Source organism: Bombina bombina, chromosome 4 (assembly GCF_027579735.1).
Source record: "Bombina bombina isolate aBomBom1 chromosome 4, aBomBom1.pri, whole genome shotgun sequence".
NCBI classification, from domain to species: Eukaryota; Metazoa; Chordata; class Amphibia; order Anura; family Bombinatoridae; genus Bombina; species Bombina bombina.
In genome coordinates, this window is record NC_069502.1 from 738379578 (window position 1) to 738398644 (window position 19067).

Below are 19067 nucleotides of genomic sequence, written 5' to 3' on the forward strand. Positions count from 1 at the left end.
GCACCACGGCTTGCAAAACCTTTCTCCCAAAAATAGCCTCAGAAGAAGCAAAAGTATCAAACTTGTAAAATTTAGTAAAAGTGTGCAGTGAAGACCAAGTCGCTGCCTTACATATCTGATCAACAGAAGCCTCGTTCTTGAAGGCCCATGTGGAAGCCACAGCCCTAGTGGAATGAGCTGTGATTCTGTCAGGAGGCTGCCGTCCGGCAGTCTCGTAAGCCAATCTGATGATGCTTTTAATCCAAAAAGAGAGAGAGGTAGAAGTTGCTTTTTGACCTCTCCTTTTACCAGAATAAACAACAAACAAGGAAGATGTTTGTCTAAAATCCTTTGTAGCATCTAAATAGAATTTTAGAGCACGAACAACATCCAAATTGTGCAACAAACGTTCCTTCTTTGAAACTGGATTCGGACACAAAGAAGGCACGACTATCTCCTGGTTAATGTTTTTGTTAGAAACAACTTTCGGAAGAAAACCAGGTTTAGTGCGAAAAACCACCTTATCTGCATGGAACACCAGATAAGGAGGAGAACACTGCAGAGCAGATAATTCTGAAACTCTTCTAGCAGAAGAAATTGCAACCAAAAACAAAACTTTCCAAGATAATAACTTAATATCAACGGAATGTAAGGGTTCAAACGGAACCCCCTGAAGAACTGAAAGAACTAAATTGAGACTCCAAGGAGGAGTCAAAGGTTTGTAAACAGGCTTGATTCTAACCAGAGCCTGAACAAAGGCTTGAACATCTGGCACAGATGCCAGCTTTTTGTGAAGTAACACAGACAAGGCAGAAATCTGTCCCTTCAAGGAACTTGCAGATAATCCTTTCTCCAAACCTTCTTGAAGAAAGGATAGAATCTTAGGAATTTTTACCTTGTCCCAAGGGAATCCTTTAGATTCACACCAACAGATATATTTTTTCCATATTTTGTGGTAAATTTTTCTAGTTACAGGCTTTCTGGCCTGAACAAGAGTATCAATGACAGAATCTGAGAATCCTCGCTTTGATAAGATCAAGCGTTCAATCTCCAAGCAGTCAGTTGGAGTGAGACGAGATTCGGATGTTCGAAAGGACCTTGAACAAGAAGGTCTCGTCTCAAAGGTAGCTTCCATGGTGGAGCCGATGACATATTCACCAGGTCTGCATACCAAGTCCTGCGTGGCCACGCAGGAGCTATCAAGATCACCGATGCCCTCTCCTGATTGATCCTGGCTACCAGCCTGGGGATGAGAGGAAACGGCGGGAATACATAAGCTAGCTTGAAGGTCCAAGGTGCTACTAGTGCATCTACTAGAGTCGCCTTGGGATCCCTGGATCTGGACCCGTAGCAAGGAACCTTGAAGTTCTGACGAGAGGCCATCAGATCCATGTCTGGAATGCCCCACAGTTGAGTAATTTGGGCAAAGATTTCCGGATGGAGTTCCCACTCCCCCGGATGAAAAGTCTGACGACTCAGAAAATCCGCTTCCCAATTTTCCACTCCTGGGATGTGGATTGCAGACAAGTGGCAGGAGTGAGTCTCCGCCCATTGAATGATTTTGGTCACTTCTTCCATCGCCAGGGAACTCCTTGTTCCCCCCTGATGGTTGATGTACGCAACAGTTGTCATGTTGTCTGATTGAAACCGTATGAACTTGGCCTTTACTAGCTGAGGCCAAGCCTTGAGAGCATTGAATATCGCTCTCAGTTCCAGAATATTTATCGGTAGAAGAGATTCTTCCCGAGACCAAAGACCCTGAGCTTTCAGGGGTCCCCAGACCGCGCCCCAGCCCACCAGACTGGCGTCGGTCGTGACAATGACCCACTCTGGTCTGCGGAAGCTCATCCCCTGTGACAGGTGGTCCAGGGACAGCCACCAACAGAGTGAATCTCTGGTCCTCTGATTTACTTGTATCGTCGGAGACAAGTCTGTATAGTCCCCATTCCACTGACTGAGCATGCACAGTTGTAATGGTCTTAGATGAATGCGCGCAAAAGGAACTATGTCCATTGCCGCTACCATCAAACCTATTACTTCCATGCACTGCGCTATGGAAGGAAGAGGAACAGAATGAAGTATTTGACAAGAGTTCAGAAGTTTTGTTTTTCTGGCCTCTGTCAGAAAAATCCTCATTTCTAAGGAGTCTATTATTGTTCCCAAGAAGGGAACCCTTGTTGACGGAGATAGAGAACTCTTTTCTTCGTTCACTTTCCATCCGTGAGATCTGAGAAAGGCCAGGACAATGTCTGTGTGAGCCTTTGCTTGAGGAAGGGACGACGCTTGAATCAGAATGTCGTCCAAGTAAGGTACTACTGCAATGCCCCTTGGTCTTAGCACCGCTAGAAGGGACCCTAGTACCTTTGTGAAAATCCTTGGAGCAGTGGCTAATCCGAACGGAAGTGCCACAAACTGGTAATGCTTGTCCAGGAATGCGAACCTTAGGAACCGATGATGTTCCTTGTGGATAGGAATATGTAGATACGCATCCTTTAAATCCACCGTGGTCATGAATTGACCTTCCTGGATGGAAGGAAGAATTGTTCGAATGGTTTCCATTTTGAACGATGGAACCTTGAGAAACTTTTTTAGGATCTTGAGATCTAAGATTGGTCTGAACGTTCCCTCTTTTTTGGGAAATACGAACAGATTGGAGTAGAACCCCATCCCTTGTTCTCCTAATGGAACAGGATGAATCACTCCCATTTTTAACAGGTCTTCTACACAATGCAAGAATGCCTGTTTTTTTATGTGGTCTGAAGACAATTGAGACCTGTGGAACCTCCCCCTTGGGGGAAGCCCCTTGAATTCCAGAAGATAACCTTGGGAGACTATTTCTAGCGCCCAAGGATCCAGAACATCTCTTGCCCAAGCCTGAGCGAAGAGAGAGAGTCTGCCCCCCACCAGATCTGGTCCCGGATCGGGGGCCAACATCTCATGCTGTCTTGGTAGCAGTGGCAGATTTCTTGGCCTGCTTTCCTTTGTTCCAGCCTTGCATTGGTCTCCAGGCTGGTTTGGCTTGAGAAGTGTTACCCTCCAGCTTAGAGGACGTAGCACTTGGGGCTGGTCCGTTTCTGCGAAAGGGACGAAAATTAGGTTTATTTTTGGCCTTGAAAGACCTATCCTGAGGAAGGGCGTGGCCCTTGCCCCCAGTGATATCAGAGATAATCTCTTTCAAGTCAGGGCCAAACAGCGTTTTCCCCTTGAAAGGAATGTTAAGCAATTTGTTCTTGGAAGACGCATCCCCTGACCAAGATTTTAACCAAAGCGCTCTGCGCGCCACAATAGCAAACCCAGAATTTTTCGCCGCTAACCTAGCCAATTGCAAAGTGGCGTCTAGGGTGAAAGAATTAGCCAATTTGAGAGCACGAATTCTGTCCATAATCTCCTCATAAGAAGAAGAATTATTAATGATCGCCTTTTCTAGCTCATCGAACCAGAAACACGCGGCTGTAGTGACAGGGACAATGCATGAAATTGGTTGTAGAAGGTAACCTTGCTGAACAAACATCTTTTTAAGCAAACCTTCTAATTTTTTATCCATAGGATCTTCGAAAGCACAACTATCTTCTATGGGTATAGTGGTGCGTTTGTTTAGAGTAGAAACCGCCCCCTCGACCTTGGGGACTGTCTGCCATAAGTCCTTTCTGGGGTCGACCATAGGAAACAATTTTTTAAATATGGGGGGAGGGACGAAAGGTATACCGGGCCTTTCCCATTCTTTATTTACAATGTCCGCCACCCGCTTGGGTATAGGAAAAGCTTCGGGGGGCCCCGGGACCTCTAGGAACTTGTCCATTTTACATAGTTTCTCTGGAATGACCAAGTTCTCACAATCATCCAGAGTGGATAACACCTCCTTAAGCAGAGCGCAGAGATGTTCCAACTTAAATTTAAATGTAATCACATCAGGTTCAGCTTGTTGAGAAATTTTCCCTGAATCTGAAATTTCTCCCTCAGACAAAACCTCCCTGGCCCCCTCAGACTGGTGTAGGGGCACTTCAGAAACAATATCATCAGCGTCCTCATGCTCTTCAGTATTTTCTAAAACAGAGCAGTCGCGCTTTCGCTGATAAGTGGGCATTTTGGCTAAAATGTTTTTGATAGAATTATCCATTACAGCCGTTAATTGTTGCATAGTAAGGAGTATTGGCGCGCTAGATGTACTAGGGGCCTCCTGTGTGGGCAAGACTGGTGTAGACGAAGGAGGGGATGATGCAGTACCATGCTTACTCCCCTCACTTGAGGAATCATCTTGGGCATCATTTTCTCTAAATTTTGTGTCACATAAATCACATCTATTTAAATGAGAAGGAACCTTGGCTTCCCCACATTCAGAACACAGTCTATCTGGTAGTTCAGACATGTTAAACAGGCATAAACTTGATAACAAAGTACAAAAAACGTTTTAAAATAAAACCGTTACTGTCACTTTAAATTTTAAACTGAACACACTTTATTACTGCAATTGCGAAAAAGTATGAAGGAATTGTTCAAAATTCACCAAAATTTCACCACAGTGTCTTAAAGCCTTAAAAGTATTGCACACCAAATTTGGAAGCTTTAACCCTTAAAATAACGGAACCGGAGCCGTTTTTATATTTAACCCCTTTACAGTCCCTGGTATCTGCTTTGCTGAGACCCAACCAAGCCCAAAGGGGAATACGATACCAAATGACGCCTTCAGAAAGTCTTTTCTATGTATCAGAGCTCCTCACACATGCATCTGCATGTCATGCTTCTCAAAAACAAGTGCGCAATACAGGCGCGTAAATGAGACTCTGCCTATGATTAGGGAAAGCCCCTAGAGAATAAGGTGTCCAGTACAGTGCCTGCCGGTTATTTTACAAAATTCCCAAGATTAAAATAATTCCTCAAGGCTATGGAGTATAAAATATGTTTATATATAAATCGATTTAGCCCAGAAAATGTCTACAGTCTTAAAAAGCCCTTGTGAAGCCCTTTTTTTCTGTCTGTAATAAAAAACATAATTTATGCTTACCTGATAAATTCCTTTCTTCTGTTGTGTGATCAGTCCACGGGTCATCATTACTTCTGGGATATTAGCTGCTCCCCTACAGGAAGTGCAAGAGGATTCACCCAGCAGAGTTGCTATATAGCTCCTCCCCTCTACGTCACCTCCAGTCATTCGACCAAAGACCAACGAGAAAGGAGAAACCAAGGGTGTAGTGGTGACTGAATTATAATTTAAAAAATATGCACCTGCCTTAAAAACAGGGCGGGCCGTGGACTGATCACACAACAGAAGAAAGGAATTTATCAGGTAAGCATAAATTATGTTTTCTTCTGTTATGTGTGATCAGTCCACGGGTCATCATTACTTCTGGGATACCAATACCAAAGCAAAAGTACACGGATGACGGGAGGGATAGGCAGGCTCATTATACAGAAGGAACCACTGCCTGAAGAACCTTTCTCCCAAAAATAGCCTCCGAAGAAGCAAAAGTGTCAAATTTGTAAAATTTGGAAAAAGTATGAAGCGAAGACCAAGTTGCAGCCTTGCAAATCTGTTCAACAGAGGCCTCATTCTTAAAGGCCCAAGTGGAAGCCACAGCTCTAGTGGAATGAGCTGTAATTCTTTCAGGAGGCTGCTGTCCAGCAGTCTCATAGGCTAAACGTATTAAGCTACGAAGCCAAAAAGAGAGAGAGGTAGCCGAAGCTTTTTGACCTCTCCTCTGTCCAGAATAAACGACAAACAGGGAAGAAGTTTGGCGAAAATCTTTAGTTGCCTGCAAGTAGAACTTGAGGGCACGAACTACATCCAGATTGTGTAGAAGACGTTCCTTCTTTGAAGAAGGATTTGGACACAAGGATGGAACAACAATCTCTTGATTGATATTCCTGTTAGTGACTACCTTAGGTAAGAACCCAGGTTTAGCACGCAGAACTACCTTGTCTGAGTGAAAGATCAGATAAGGAGAATCACAATGTAGGGCTGATAACTCAGAGACTCTTCGAGCCGAGGAAATAGCCATTAAAAATAGAACTTTCCAAGATAACAATTTTATATCAATGGAATGAAGGGGTTCAAACGGAACACCCTGTAAAACGTTAAGAACTAAGTTTAAACTCCATGGCGGAGCAACAGTTTTAAACACAGGCTTGATCCTAGTTAAAGCCTGACAAAAGGCTTGGATGTCTGAATTTTCTGACAGACGCCTGTGAAACAAGATGGACAGAGCTGAAATCTGTCCCTTTAATGAGCTAGCCGATAAACCCTTTTCTAAACCTTCTTGTAGAAAAGACAATATCCTTGGAATCCTAACCTTACTCCAGGAGTAATCTTTGGATTCACACCAGTATAGGTATTTACGCCATATTTTATGGTAAATCTTTCTGGTAACAGGCTTCCTAGCCTGTATCAGGGTATCAATAACCGACTCAGAAAAACCACGTTTTGATAAAATCAAGCGTTCAATTTCCAAGCAGTCAGCTTCAGAGAAGTTAGACTTTGATGTTTGAATGGACCCTGAATCAGAAGGTCCTGTCTTAGAGGTAGAGACCAAGGCGGACAGGATGACATGTCCACTAGATCTGCATACCAAGTCCTGCGCGGCCATGCAGGCGCTATTAGAATCACTGATGCTTTCTCCTGTTTGATTTTGGCAATCAATCGAGGAAGCAGCGGGAAGGGTGGAAACACATAAGCCATCCTGAAGTTCCAAGGTGCTGTCAAAGCATCTATCAGAACCGCTCCCGGATCCCTGGATCTGGATCCGTAGCGAGGAAGTTTGGCGTTCTGGCGAGACGCCATGAGATCTATCTCTGGTTTGCCCCAACGTTGAAGTATTTGGGCAAAGACCTCCGGATGAAGTTCCCACTCCCCCGGATGAAGAGTCTGGCGACTCAAGAAATCCGCCTCCCAGTTCTCCACTCCCGGGATGTGGATTGCTGACAGATGGCAAGAGTGAGACTCTGCCCAGCGAATTATCTTTGATACTTCTATCATTGCTAGGGAGCTTCTTGTCCCTCCTTGATGGTTGATGTAAGCTACAGTCGTGATGTTGTCCGACTGAAACCTGATGAACCCCCGAGTCTTTAACTGGGGCCAAGCTAGAAGGGCATTGAGAACTGCTCTCAATTCCAGAATGTTTATTGGCAGGAGACTTTCCTCCTGACTCCATTGTCCCTGAGCCTTCAGAGAATTCCAGACAGCGCCCCAACCTAGAAGGCTGGCGTCTGTTGTTACAATTGTCCAGTCCGGCCTGCTGAACGGCATCCCCCTGGACAGATGTGGCCGAGAAAACCACCATAGAAGAGAGTTTCTGGTCTCTTGATCCAGATTCAGAGTGGGGGACAAATCTGAGTAATCCCCATTCCACTGACTCAGCATGCACAATTGCAGCGGTCTGAGATGTAGGCGTGCAAAGGGAACTATGTCCATTGCAGCTACCATTAAGCCGATCACCTCCATGCATTGAGCTACTGACGGGAGTTGAATGGAATGAAGGACACGGCATGCATTTAGAAGCTTTGTTAATCTGTCTTCTGTCAGATAAATCTTCATTTCTACAGAATCTATAAGAGTCCCCAAGAATGGAACTCTTGTGAGAGGAAAGAGAGAACTCTTCTTTTCGTTCACTTTCCATCCGTGCGACCTTAGAAATGCCAGAACTAACTCTGTATGAGACTTGGCAGTTTGAAAGCTTGAAGCTTGTATCAGAATGTCGTCTAGGTACGGAGCTACCGAAATTCCTCGCGGTCTTAGTACCGCCAGAAGGGCACCCAGAACCTTTGTAAAGATTCTTGGAGCCGTAGCCAATCCGAATGGAAGGGCTACAAACTGGTAATGCCTGTTTAAGAAGGCAAACCTTAGATACCGGTAATGATCTTTGTGAATCGGTATGTGAAGGTAAGCATCCTTTAAATCCACTGTGGTCATGTACTGACCCTCTTGGATCATGGGTAAGATTGTCCGAATAGTTTCCATTTTGAACGATGGAACTCTTAGGAATTTGTTTAGGATCTTTAAATCCAAGATTGGCCTGAAAGTTCCCTCTTTTTTGGGAACCACAAATAGGTTTGAGTAAAACCCTTGTCCTTGTTCCGACCGCGGAACCGGATGGATCACTCCCATTAATAATAGATCTTGTACACAGCGTAGAAACGCGTCTTTCTTTATTTGGTTTGTTGACAACCTTGACAGATGAAATCTCCCTCTTGGGGGAGAGGATTTGAAGTCTAGAAGGTATCCCTGAGATATGATCTCTAGCGCCCAGGGATCCTGGACATCTCTTGCCCAAGCCTGGGCGAAGAGAGAGAGTCTGCCCCCCACTAGATCCGGTCCCGGATCGGGGGCCCTCGGTTCATGCTGTCTTTGGGACAGCAGCAGGTTTACTGGCCTGCTTGCCCTTGTTCCAGGACTGATTAGGCTTCCAGCCTTGTCTGTAACGAGCAACAGCTCCTCCCTGTTTTGGTGCAGTGGAAGTTGGCGCTGCTCCTGCTTTGAAATTCCGAAAGGGACGAAAATTAGACTGTCTAGCCTTAGCTTTGGCTTTGTCTTGAGGTAGGGCGTGGCCCTTACCTCCTGTAATGTCAGCAATAATTTCTTTCAAACCGGGCCCAAATAAAGTCTGCCCCTTGAAAGGTATACTAAGTAATTTGGACTTAGAAGTTACATCAGCCGACCAGGATTTTAGCCACAGCGCTCTGCGTGCCTGAATGGCGAATCCTGAATTCTTAGCCGTAAGTTTGGTTAAATGTACTACGGCCTCCGAAATGAATGAATTAGCTAGTTTAAGGACTCTAAGCCTGTCCGTAATGTCGTCCAGCGTAGCTGAACTAAGGTTCTCTTCCAGAGACTCAATCCAAAATGCTGCCGCAGCCGTGATCGGCGCGATGCATGCAAGGGGTTGTAATATAAAACCTTGTTGAATAAACATTTTCTTAAGGTAACCCTCTAATTTTTTATCCATAGGATCTGAAAAAGCACAGCTATCCTCCACCGGGATAGTGGTACGCTTAGCTAAAGTAGAAACTGCTCCCTCCACCTTAGGGACCGTTTGCCATAAGTCCCGAGTGGTGGTGTCTATTGGAAACATCTTTCTAAATATTGGAGGGGGTGAGAACGGCACACCGGGTCTATCCCACTCCTTAGTAACAATTTCAGTTAATCTCTTAGGTATAGGAAAAACGTCAGTACTCGCCGGTACCGCAAAGTATTTATCCAACCTACACATTTTCTCTGGTATTGCAACAGCGTTACAATCGTTGAGAGCTGCTAAAACCTCCCCTAGTAATACACGGAGGTTTTCCAATTTAAATTTAAAATTTGAAATATCTGAATCCAATCTGTTTGGATCAGAACCGTCACCTACAGAATGAAGCTCTCCGTCCTCATGCTCTGCAAGCTGTGACGCAGTATCAGACATGGCCCTAGAATTATCAGCGCACTCTGTTCTCACCCCAGAGTGATCACGCTTGCCTCTTAGTTCTGGTAATTTAGCCAAAACTTCAGTCATAACAGTAGCCATATCTTGTAATGTTATCTGTAATGGCTGCCCAGATGTACTAGGCGCCATAATATCACGCACCTCCCGGGCGGGAGATGCAGGTACTGACACGTGAGGCGAGTTAGTCGGCATAACTCTCCCCTCGCTGTTTGGTGAAATTTGTTCAATTTGTACAGATTGGCTTTTATTTAAGGTAGCATCAATACAGTTAGTACATAAATTTCTATTGGGCTCCACCTTGGCATTGGAACAAATGACACAGGTATCTTCCTCTGAATCAGACATGTTTAACACACTAGCAATAAACATGCAACTCGGTTACAATTTTATTTAATAAAAACGTACTGTGCCTCAAGAAGCACTAAACGATTAAATGACAGTTGAAATAATGAACTGAAAAACAGTTATAGCATCACTCTTAACAAACAACACAACTTTTTAGCAAAGGTTTGTTCCCATTAGTAAAATAACACTAATTAAATTTTAAACAACGTTTAAAATCACAGTCACTATATAAGTCTCACAGCTCTGCTGAGAGAATCTACCTCCCTTCAAAGAAGTATGAAGACCCCTGAGTTCTGTTAGAGATGAACCGGATCATACAGAAAAACTGACTGGAAATTTTTGATGCGTAGCAAAGAGCGCCAAAAACGGCCCCTCCCTCTCACACACAGCAGTGAGAGAGAAACGAAACTGTCATAATTAACACAAGCAAACTGCCAAGTGGAAAATAATGCCCAAATACTTATTCACTCAGTACCTCATTAATGCAAACGATTCTACATTCCAGCAAAAACGTTTAACATGAAAAATACCTAATAAAAGGTTTAATGTACTTTTACAGAGTAATTCCGGTGAAATACCATCCCCAGAATACTAAAGTGTAGAGTATACATACATGTTCATTATAACGGTATGGCAGGATTTTTTCATCAATTCCATTCAGAAAATAACAACTGCGACATACCTCAATGCAGATTCAACTGCCCGCTGTCCCCTGATCTGAAGCTTTTACCTCCCTCAGATGGCCGAGAAACAGCAATATGATCTTAACTACTCCGGTTAAAATCATAAGAAAAACTCTGGTAGATTCTTCTTCAAACTCTGCCAGAGAGGTAATAACACGCTCCGGTGCTATTGTAAAATAACAAACTTTTGATTGAAGTTCTAAAACTAAGTATAATCACCATAGTCCTCTCACACCTCCTATCTAGTCTTTGGGTGCAAGAGAATGACTGGAGGTGACGTAGAGGGGAGGAGCTATATAGCAACTCTGCTGGGTGAATCCTCTTGCACTTCCTGTAGGGGAGCAGCTAATATCCCAGAAGTAATGATGACCCGTGGACTGATCACACATAACAGAAGAAATGGCTTACCGGATCCCATAGGGAAAATGACAGCTTCCAGCATTACATCGTCTTGTTAGAATGTGTCATACCTCAAGCAGCAAAAGTCTGCTCACTGTTCCCCCAACTGAAGTTAATTCCTCTCAACAGTCCTGTTTGGAAACAGCCATCGATTTTAGTAACGGTTGCTAAAATCATTTTCCTCTTACAAACAGAAATCTTCATCTCTTTTCTGTTTCAGAGTAAATAGTACATACCAGCACTATTTTAAAATAACAAACTCTTGATTGAATAATAAAAACTACAGTTAAACACTAAAAAACTCTAAGCCATCTCCGTGGAGATGTTGCCTGTACAACGGCAAAGAGAATGACTGGGGAAGGCGGAGCCTAGGAGGGATCATGTGACCAGCTTTGCTGGGCTCTTTGCCATTTCCTGTTGGGGAGGAGAATATCCCACAAGTAGGGATGACGCCGTGGACCGGACACACCTATGTTGGAGAAATACAAGTTGATGAATATCTTGTTTTGTGATATATAGAATTTACAGGTGGGGCAGATTTTTCAGTAAAATATATATTTTACATGCAAATATGTTTTTAAAAAAAGAAGAATTACTTAAATTCCAAGTTGCTAATAAATCACTTCTAGATTGTACAGCGTAATCGCTTACTCATAAGTTAACCATTTGTGGAACTTACTTTCTGGGAGAAGTAGCAGACCTAATGTTACAAATGTGCTGCGCAACTGTTTTCTATTACAGAGCCCTCTTAGACAAATTAGCTGTCTCTCTATCAATGCTCACATTTACTTCAGCACAGTTAATCTTACTGTGCTGAAAGCTTTGAGAAGTCACTATAGCGAAATAGGGACATCATGTTTTGGTTTTCTTGCACAAATTATAATTAAATGGTTTACTGTGAAATTATGTAATTTCTTTTGAGCTTTGGATAGTGTAAGTATGGTTTTATACATATATATTTATATGTTTATTAAATATGTTTATATGTGTATATGTTGCGGGTAAAGTAAGAAGTTGGATAATCCTAGCATTACCCGGGTAAACCTGACATTGCACAAGCGGCTGTGGGTAATGCCAGATGAAACATGATAAATCTGCCCAGAGTGCATCGAGTCACTGCATCAAACGTATATACGATGCACTGTAATCCACACATCTTCACTAACTTTTTTTGTCTCTGCCTGGGGGGTTCAAGGGGGCAAAGGTTCACTTGGGTGGATGCCAAAAGATCGATGGGGCGCCATTCTTGAACCCCCCAGGCAGAGCGAAAAAAATAGTGTAGATGGGGGAATTACAGGGGGAATTACATTACATCAGGCTTGGGTAATGTCAGGTTTACCCGGGTAATGCTAGGATAACCCGGATTTCTGACTTTACCCTTAACCGTTTGAGTGCTAATGACGGCTCTGAGCCGTCACAGAGTTTCTAACTCTGGTGCTAATGACGGCTCAGAGCCGTCATGAGCACTCTCCCACCTTGAGGGAGATCTGGGGGCTCCTAACTGCTCCTACCCCGGCGATCGTGCCTGTAGAGTGACAGGCATCGCCGGGGCTTCACGTGATATGCGGTGACGTCACGCGCAATGACGTGATGACGTCACCGCACAACTTTATTTCTACTTAACAATGTTAAGTATAGGAGGAGGGGGCATGCTGCTTAGAAACCTGTATCTCAGGCATCTAAGCAGCTACAGACCCCCAAGACCCACTGTTGGAAAGGTAATCGTCTAACCTGTAAGTCTTGGGGGTCTGTAAAAAAAAATAAAAAAATCCACTTTTTTTTTTTAAAAAAAAACCTTAGAAAATATTAGCACCCAGGTGGGAAAGTGCTTAGCACTCAAAGGGTTAACATATATACACATATATGTATATAAGCATATATATTTATATTAAAAACTCAGTCCCCCATTGACCTCCATGTAAAGGCACTTTAGGTACCATTTTTTTCTAACACCCAAAGTCCCCTCACTTTAACCCCTTATAACTACTTCGTGCAGTTTTGTTTTTTTCAAAAAAATAAAAATACTCATTTTTATTTTACATGTTAATGTACTTTCCTCTTTATTTGGGGACAATTGAGGCAACTTTTTTTAACTAGAGGTCTGACCTCTGGTTAATTGCGCTTAGCGCAAAGTGAAACCGTGAGTTCACAGTCACATTAACCAGCTACTTGTCATGGCTGGTTATTTAACGTTTGCCCGTAAATGGGAAAATTTGCTCCTTTACGGGCGCACGTTAAGATAGTGCTCTACTTGTAATCTGTCCCTTTATATTTAGTTTTCAAGATACCAGTTTTGTGTCTCTTTAAAAAGGGCAATAGTATGGTTCTTGGTAAATATGGTGGATAGCATCAGTGAAATAGGGACTTCTTGCAATCATTCAACATAATATTCTCTTCATTATATTAGCATACCTTTTCGCTTGACGTTAAACATGGGAATCCTGCGCAGTCTTTAGGATGGTCATTATGTTTCCTCAGTACTGTCTTGTGGGGAACCCGCTGCAAAGTTGAGATAGTTATGTTAGAGCTCATACATTTTAGTGCAAATTTAAAATCATATGATCGCTTTGTACATATGAGAAGAAATGGATATTCCCAAAAAGATTTCCTTTAAATCCAATCTATTTTGTGTCTGAGAAGTTGGCTTTTATATAAGGGTTTTCAGGATTCTGATTTAAAGGGATATGAAACCAAAATTTGTTCTTTCATGATTCAGATAGAGCATGCAATTTTAAGCAACTTTCTAATTTACTCCTGTTATTAATTTTTCTTCTTTCTCTTGGTATATTTATTTGAAAAGCAGGAATGTAAGCTTAGGAGCCGGTCCATTTTTAGTTCAGCACCGTGGGTAGCGCTTGCTGATTGGTGGCTAAATGTAGTCACCAATCAGCAAGAGCTACCCAGGTGCTAAACCAAAAATGGTCCGGTTTCAAACCTTACAGTCTTGCTTTTTCAAATAAAGATAGTAAGAGAATGGATAAAATTTGATAATAGGAATAAATTAGAAAGTTGCTTTAAATTGCAGGCTCTATCTGAATCATGAAAGAACAAATTTGGGTTTACAATCCTTAATATGTTCAAGTGTGATATAACAAGTGAATACATTAAACAAAGGAAAGGACAAGCTAAAAAATTGACATAAAATCTATAACGTTTTTCCTACTGACCCAGTACAGTCAACATGACAAGGATAATGATTTCTAAAATAAGACATTTGTCATTTTGATAACCTCTGTCTTGACAGTTACCATTTTTACGGGTTGACAAAAGGACACAGTTACTGTAATCTTAAACATACTAGTGTTGTTCAGTTCATAAAGGAAATGCAAATCCTGTTCCTAATAATACATGGAAATGGTAAGAATGCTGATAACAATAGATATCTTAATATTGTGTTTCAAGTAAAAAAAAAAAAAAATCACTCATGTTCACCAGGAAACAGCAGCCACTAATTTACAGCTCTCCATATTGTAAACATCTCAGAGAAAGTACCTCTCTTTTACCATCAAAATCAAGACCACCTATCTTTTTTCAATTCAATCCAGACAAGTTAATCAAAAAGAATGTATATAATAACAAACTAAGAATATTTTAAAAGGGACATAAAACCCATTTTTTCTTCTTTTGTGATTTAGAGAAAGCATGCAAATTTATACATCTTTCCAATTTATTTTTATCATCTAATTTGTTTTGTTTTCTTGGAATTCTTTATTGAAAAGCATATCTGGATAGGCTCTGGAGCTGCAGATTGGTTGCTGCACATGTATATGCCTCATTTTACTGGCTCACTCATGTGCATTGCTGTTTCTTCAACAAAATGTACCAAAAGAAGGAAGCAAAATAGATAACAGAAGTAAATTGGAAAGTTGTTTAAATTAGCATTCTCTATCTAAATCACGAGGTACAAAATGGTGTTTCATGTCCCTTTAAAGCTAGTGGTATAACATACATAGGTGTATAATTCTACAAGGAGAGCTATAGATTCAGTAGCTACTGGGCCCAAAATCCCAGGGTCCCCAACTACACATGCATATATATTTGTTTGTGTGAACAGAGTGATAAGTATTTAAACCAGGGAAAGAGAAGAGGAATGTGCTCTTTCCTTAAATTTTGCATTGGGTGAACAAGGATAACGCACAGCAAAGTACACAACAAGTAAAGCTGTACACAGGTAACCTTATAATTAGATTATTGTAATAGACAGATAAAAACTTAGATAGATATATAGATGATAGATAGATAGATAGATAGATAGATAGATAGATAGATAGATATATAGATGGTAGATATATATATAGATGATAGATAGATATATAGATGATGATAGATAGATAGATAGATAGATAGATAGATAGATAGATAGATAGATAGATAGATAGATAGATGATAGATATATATATATATATATATATAGATAGATAGATAGATAGATAGATAGATAGATAGATATGAACAATAATTACACTAGTGAATAAAACAAATGCTATATTACATATCTCAGGCTTTTTAAAGCCCTTAAGTGAAACACACAGGAAAGTAGGGATAGTTGGCCAGATATTGGAGTTGCTACTGATAAAGTATCATTTTTTTAACATATCAACCATAAAATAGAAGCAGTAGGCATCTTCCATGTCCCTTTAAGGATACATTCAGGGCTCCATGTACTAAGCAGTCAGCGAGCTACCCGCAACAAATCTCGCGTCAAAACTCGCAAACTGATATGTACAAAGCCGTCAATTGTGTTAAAACTCGCATCTTTAAAATTGCGAGCGTACTTATCCGCCAAACCTCGCTACTGCTCCATTTTTCACTGTAATTAGACACATTTGACCACCAACTCGCCAAAAAACGAATGTACTAAAAAATCTATTTGTCCGCTCGCTACAATTTCCGCTCCCACCTCGCTATTTTTGCCTCGCCACCTTTTAGGTGGCGGGCAAGGTACAAAACAATAGGAAAGTCAATCTAGACGCCAGTCTAGACATATATAAAAGGCAGTAATATCAGCATTGTACTTACAGCATAACTGGCGTCTAATTTGTCTCTCATTTCCATGTACATAAATTGCGCCCAATTTGTCGACTGTAATTAAAGAGTAATCTATTTAAATTTGTATTGTTAGTTGTCAATCTTTATAATTATTTTTATATTAATATTTATATATTATCAGATCCAGATGAAGCCATATCCAAATTGTAAATAAATATTACAAAAATAACGCTCTGTTATCACTCTTCAAAAAATTTTGAACAATAATAAAGTTGTTTAGATAAGTTGAACTTTTATAGGAGCAAAATTCTATTCCCGCGACTACTATGATGTTCGTGACACCTTGCATGTCACGTGTTAATAATTGGCCAGACAATTCAACTAAAAGTTAAGTACCATCAGCTTAGTCGCGGCGAGCGAGGCGTCAAATTTATCAACAATCCGCAACTGCTCGCGGCGGGCTAGACTTGTCTATTTATTGGGGGAATATTAGTACATAGCGACAGCGGACACCATTTCGCCCGCGGCGAGTAACGGCGAGTTTATCCGCGTCTACAATGACGGATGAATTGACGGCTTAGTACATGGAGCCCTCAGTCATGTGTAACAAATTGAAATGATGCTATTGAAATTATTGCCTGATTGATCTGATGTGTTTGAAAGAAGAAAGCCACATTTTCTATTGGTAATCTTTAATTGATAGGAAAAGGTTTGAATTTAAAAGTGGCTTAATTACTCCATGTTTTTTTTCCATCTACTTTGCGTACAGAGTGGTTTAAAAAAAGAAACACAGCTGTTTATGTTGTTCGAAAAGAGCTGCAAACATAAATTCATACAAAGGTAAATACATGTGCCAAGTGAGATAGAACATTTACACAACCATAATCAATGAATGATGACAAAATGTATCAGCAGGTCACTGGCGACATGATTCAATAACTACAAGGGAAGGGCACGGTGAATATGTTTATGCTTCGAGGGGAAGCTGTGGGCGTTCAGAGAAGAAACAACGATCAATCTAAAATAGCTTTCAGGAGGGCAACACCGAACAAGTTTATTGAATCGGCTCGCACAAACTCAGTTGAGATGATGTGGTGTTTTCTAGTCGGCCACTTTTACCAGATTTATTTTATTATTAGCAGACAAAAAAAAAGTAAACAGGATTAGTATTTAAAACGCACACAAAATACACGTGTACGTGCGTATGAATATAAACAAATTCACAACATATAAAAAATATTCAAATAAATAGAATATTATCAAACTAGAAGTTGTGTACGTTGTCCGGCCTAGACGTTACAGTATCACAAATACAAGTTGTACATTTTATGCATAAGAGGAAATTTAAGACGTATTGTTGTTTCTTCATTCTTTCTTATATATTTATTTGCATAATCTGCACAATATTCGTGTTCTTTTTGATGTTACTGCTACACTCCTATCCCTTTTACGTTTATAGGTAATGTTAATATGATTTTATAATATATTTTATAATAGCGATCACATTGTGTAATGTTTGTTCCTTAACGGGATATGAAACCCCAAAAAAGTTTCCAATTTATTTCTATTATCAAAATTATCAAATGTGCTTTGTTCCCATGATATTCTTTGTTGAAGAGATACCTAGGTAGGCATCTGGAACACTACATGCAGGAAATAGTGCCAACATCTTGTGCTCTTGCAAATGGATAACATACTTGCAACATTGCTGCCATATAATGCTCCAGAAATGGGCCGGCTCCTAAGCATAGGTCCCTGTTTTTTTATCAAAATATACCAAGAGAACAAAGAGAAATTGATAAAAGAAGTAAATTAGAAAGTTGTTTAATATCACATGCTCTAGCTGAATCGTAAAAGAAATTGTTTTGGTTTCATATCCCTTTAAAGTGAAGGTCCATTTTGATGAATTAGTGCCCGTTTTTTTAATAATCCTATTAAAAACAAGGGCACTTTAATTCATCAAAATTGACATTTCACTGTTTTCTTCATAAACTTACCTTTTAATCCTGGCAGCCACTCCAGCACTTCCTCCGCCCGTCGCAAGCCGTCTTCGCGGGTCCAAAATAACGAACCTGGCTTCCTCCAACCACAGCGTTGCATCAGGCCAAGATTCCCCCGGGGGGGGGAAGCTGTGATTGGAGGAAGCCTGATTCGTCATTTCTGACTTCTGCAGAGGCGGCAATCAGGATTAAAAGGTACATTTTTTAAGAAAACAGTGAAATGTCAATTTTGATTAATTAAAGTGCCCTTGTTTTTAATAGGTTTATTAAAAACCGGGCTCTAATTCATCAAAATGAATGTGTGGTGAGGGGTGAAAAAATTCCAAAAGAAAATACTAACTTTTAGTTTCTATAAGATTTTGAAAAGTATAATGTAATATTTCTTTGTCTAAGCCTCTCTTTTATGGTATAAAAGCACAAAAAGAAAATGCTCTAATGTGAAAGGTCATTTTATAATTGCAATATTACTTGCATATGTGTTTAATAATCCCTGCAAAGGGGTTACACATATCTAAAGTCAGCACCAGGGCAGCAATGCATTACTGCTGCGTCAGAGCTGAACATGGCTGATGATAAGTGGCTATACACTTAGGCCTCTTCTCATAAGCTCATTGGCTGTGTTCAGACATAGTGATTAAACACTGTTATATGCAAACAATGAAGTTATAGGAATATGCTCCAACAAATTAGAACATTCTCCTTTTGCATTTTCATGTGTGCAAAAGAATGAAATATATAGATCACCACTAAAAGGAGTAAGGAATTAAAAGGGAGAGTCTAGTCAAAATTAAAGTTTTATGATTCTGATAGGGCATGTCATTTTAAACAACTTTCCAATTTATTTGTATCATCAAATTTGCTTTGTTCTCTTGGTATTCTTAGTTGAAAGCTAAATCTAGGTAGACTCATATGCTAATTTATAAGCCCTTGATGGCCACCTCTTATCTGAATGAATTTAACAGGGGTTTTTTTCACAGCTAGAGGGTTTTAGTTCAAGTGTGCCATATATAACACTGTGCTCACGCCTGTGGAGTTACTTAGGAGTCAGCACTGTCAAAAGACCTGAAACAAGGGGGCAGTCTGCAGAGGCTTAGATACAAGGTAATCACAGAGGTAAAAAGTGTTTTAATATAACCATGTTGGTTATGTAAAACTTGGGAATGGGTAATAAAAGGATTATTTTTTTAAACAATAAACATTCTGGAGTAGACTGTCCCTTTAAAACTATAATGCGTGCATTACCATCTCAGTAGGAAAGA

At 40.7% G+C, this 19067-nt stretch overlaps 1 protein-coding gene across 4 annotated transcripts in view; it reads right to left on the reverse strand.

Moving 5' to 3' along the window:
- The window catches only part of TIAM2 (TIAM Rac1 associated GEF 2), a 645041-nt gene that overhangs the window by 331668 nt on the left and 294306 nt on the right, over positions 1 to 19067 (reverse strand). For 3 of the 4 annotated variants that reach the window (XM_053710965.1, XM_053710967.1, XM_053710966.1), the window contains one exon: positions 13232 to 13318. The exons of the other annotated variant lie outside the window; for it this stretch is intronic. In XM_053710965.1, the coding sequence (XP_053566940.1) occupies positions 13232 to 13318 (87 nt within the window). The remainder of the gene's footprint in view (positions 1 to 13231; positions 13319 to 19067) is intronic. 4 annotated transcript variants of the gene reach the window in all.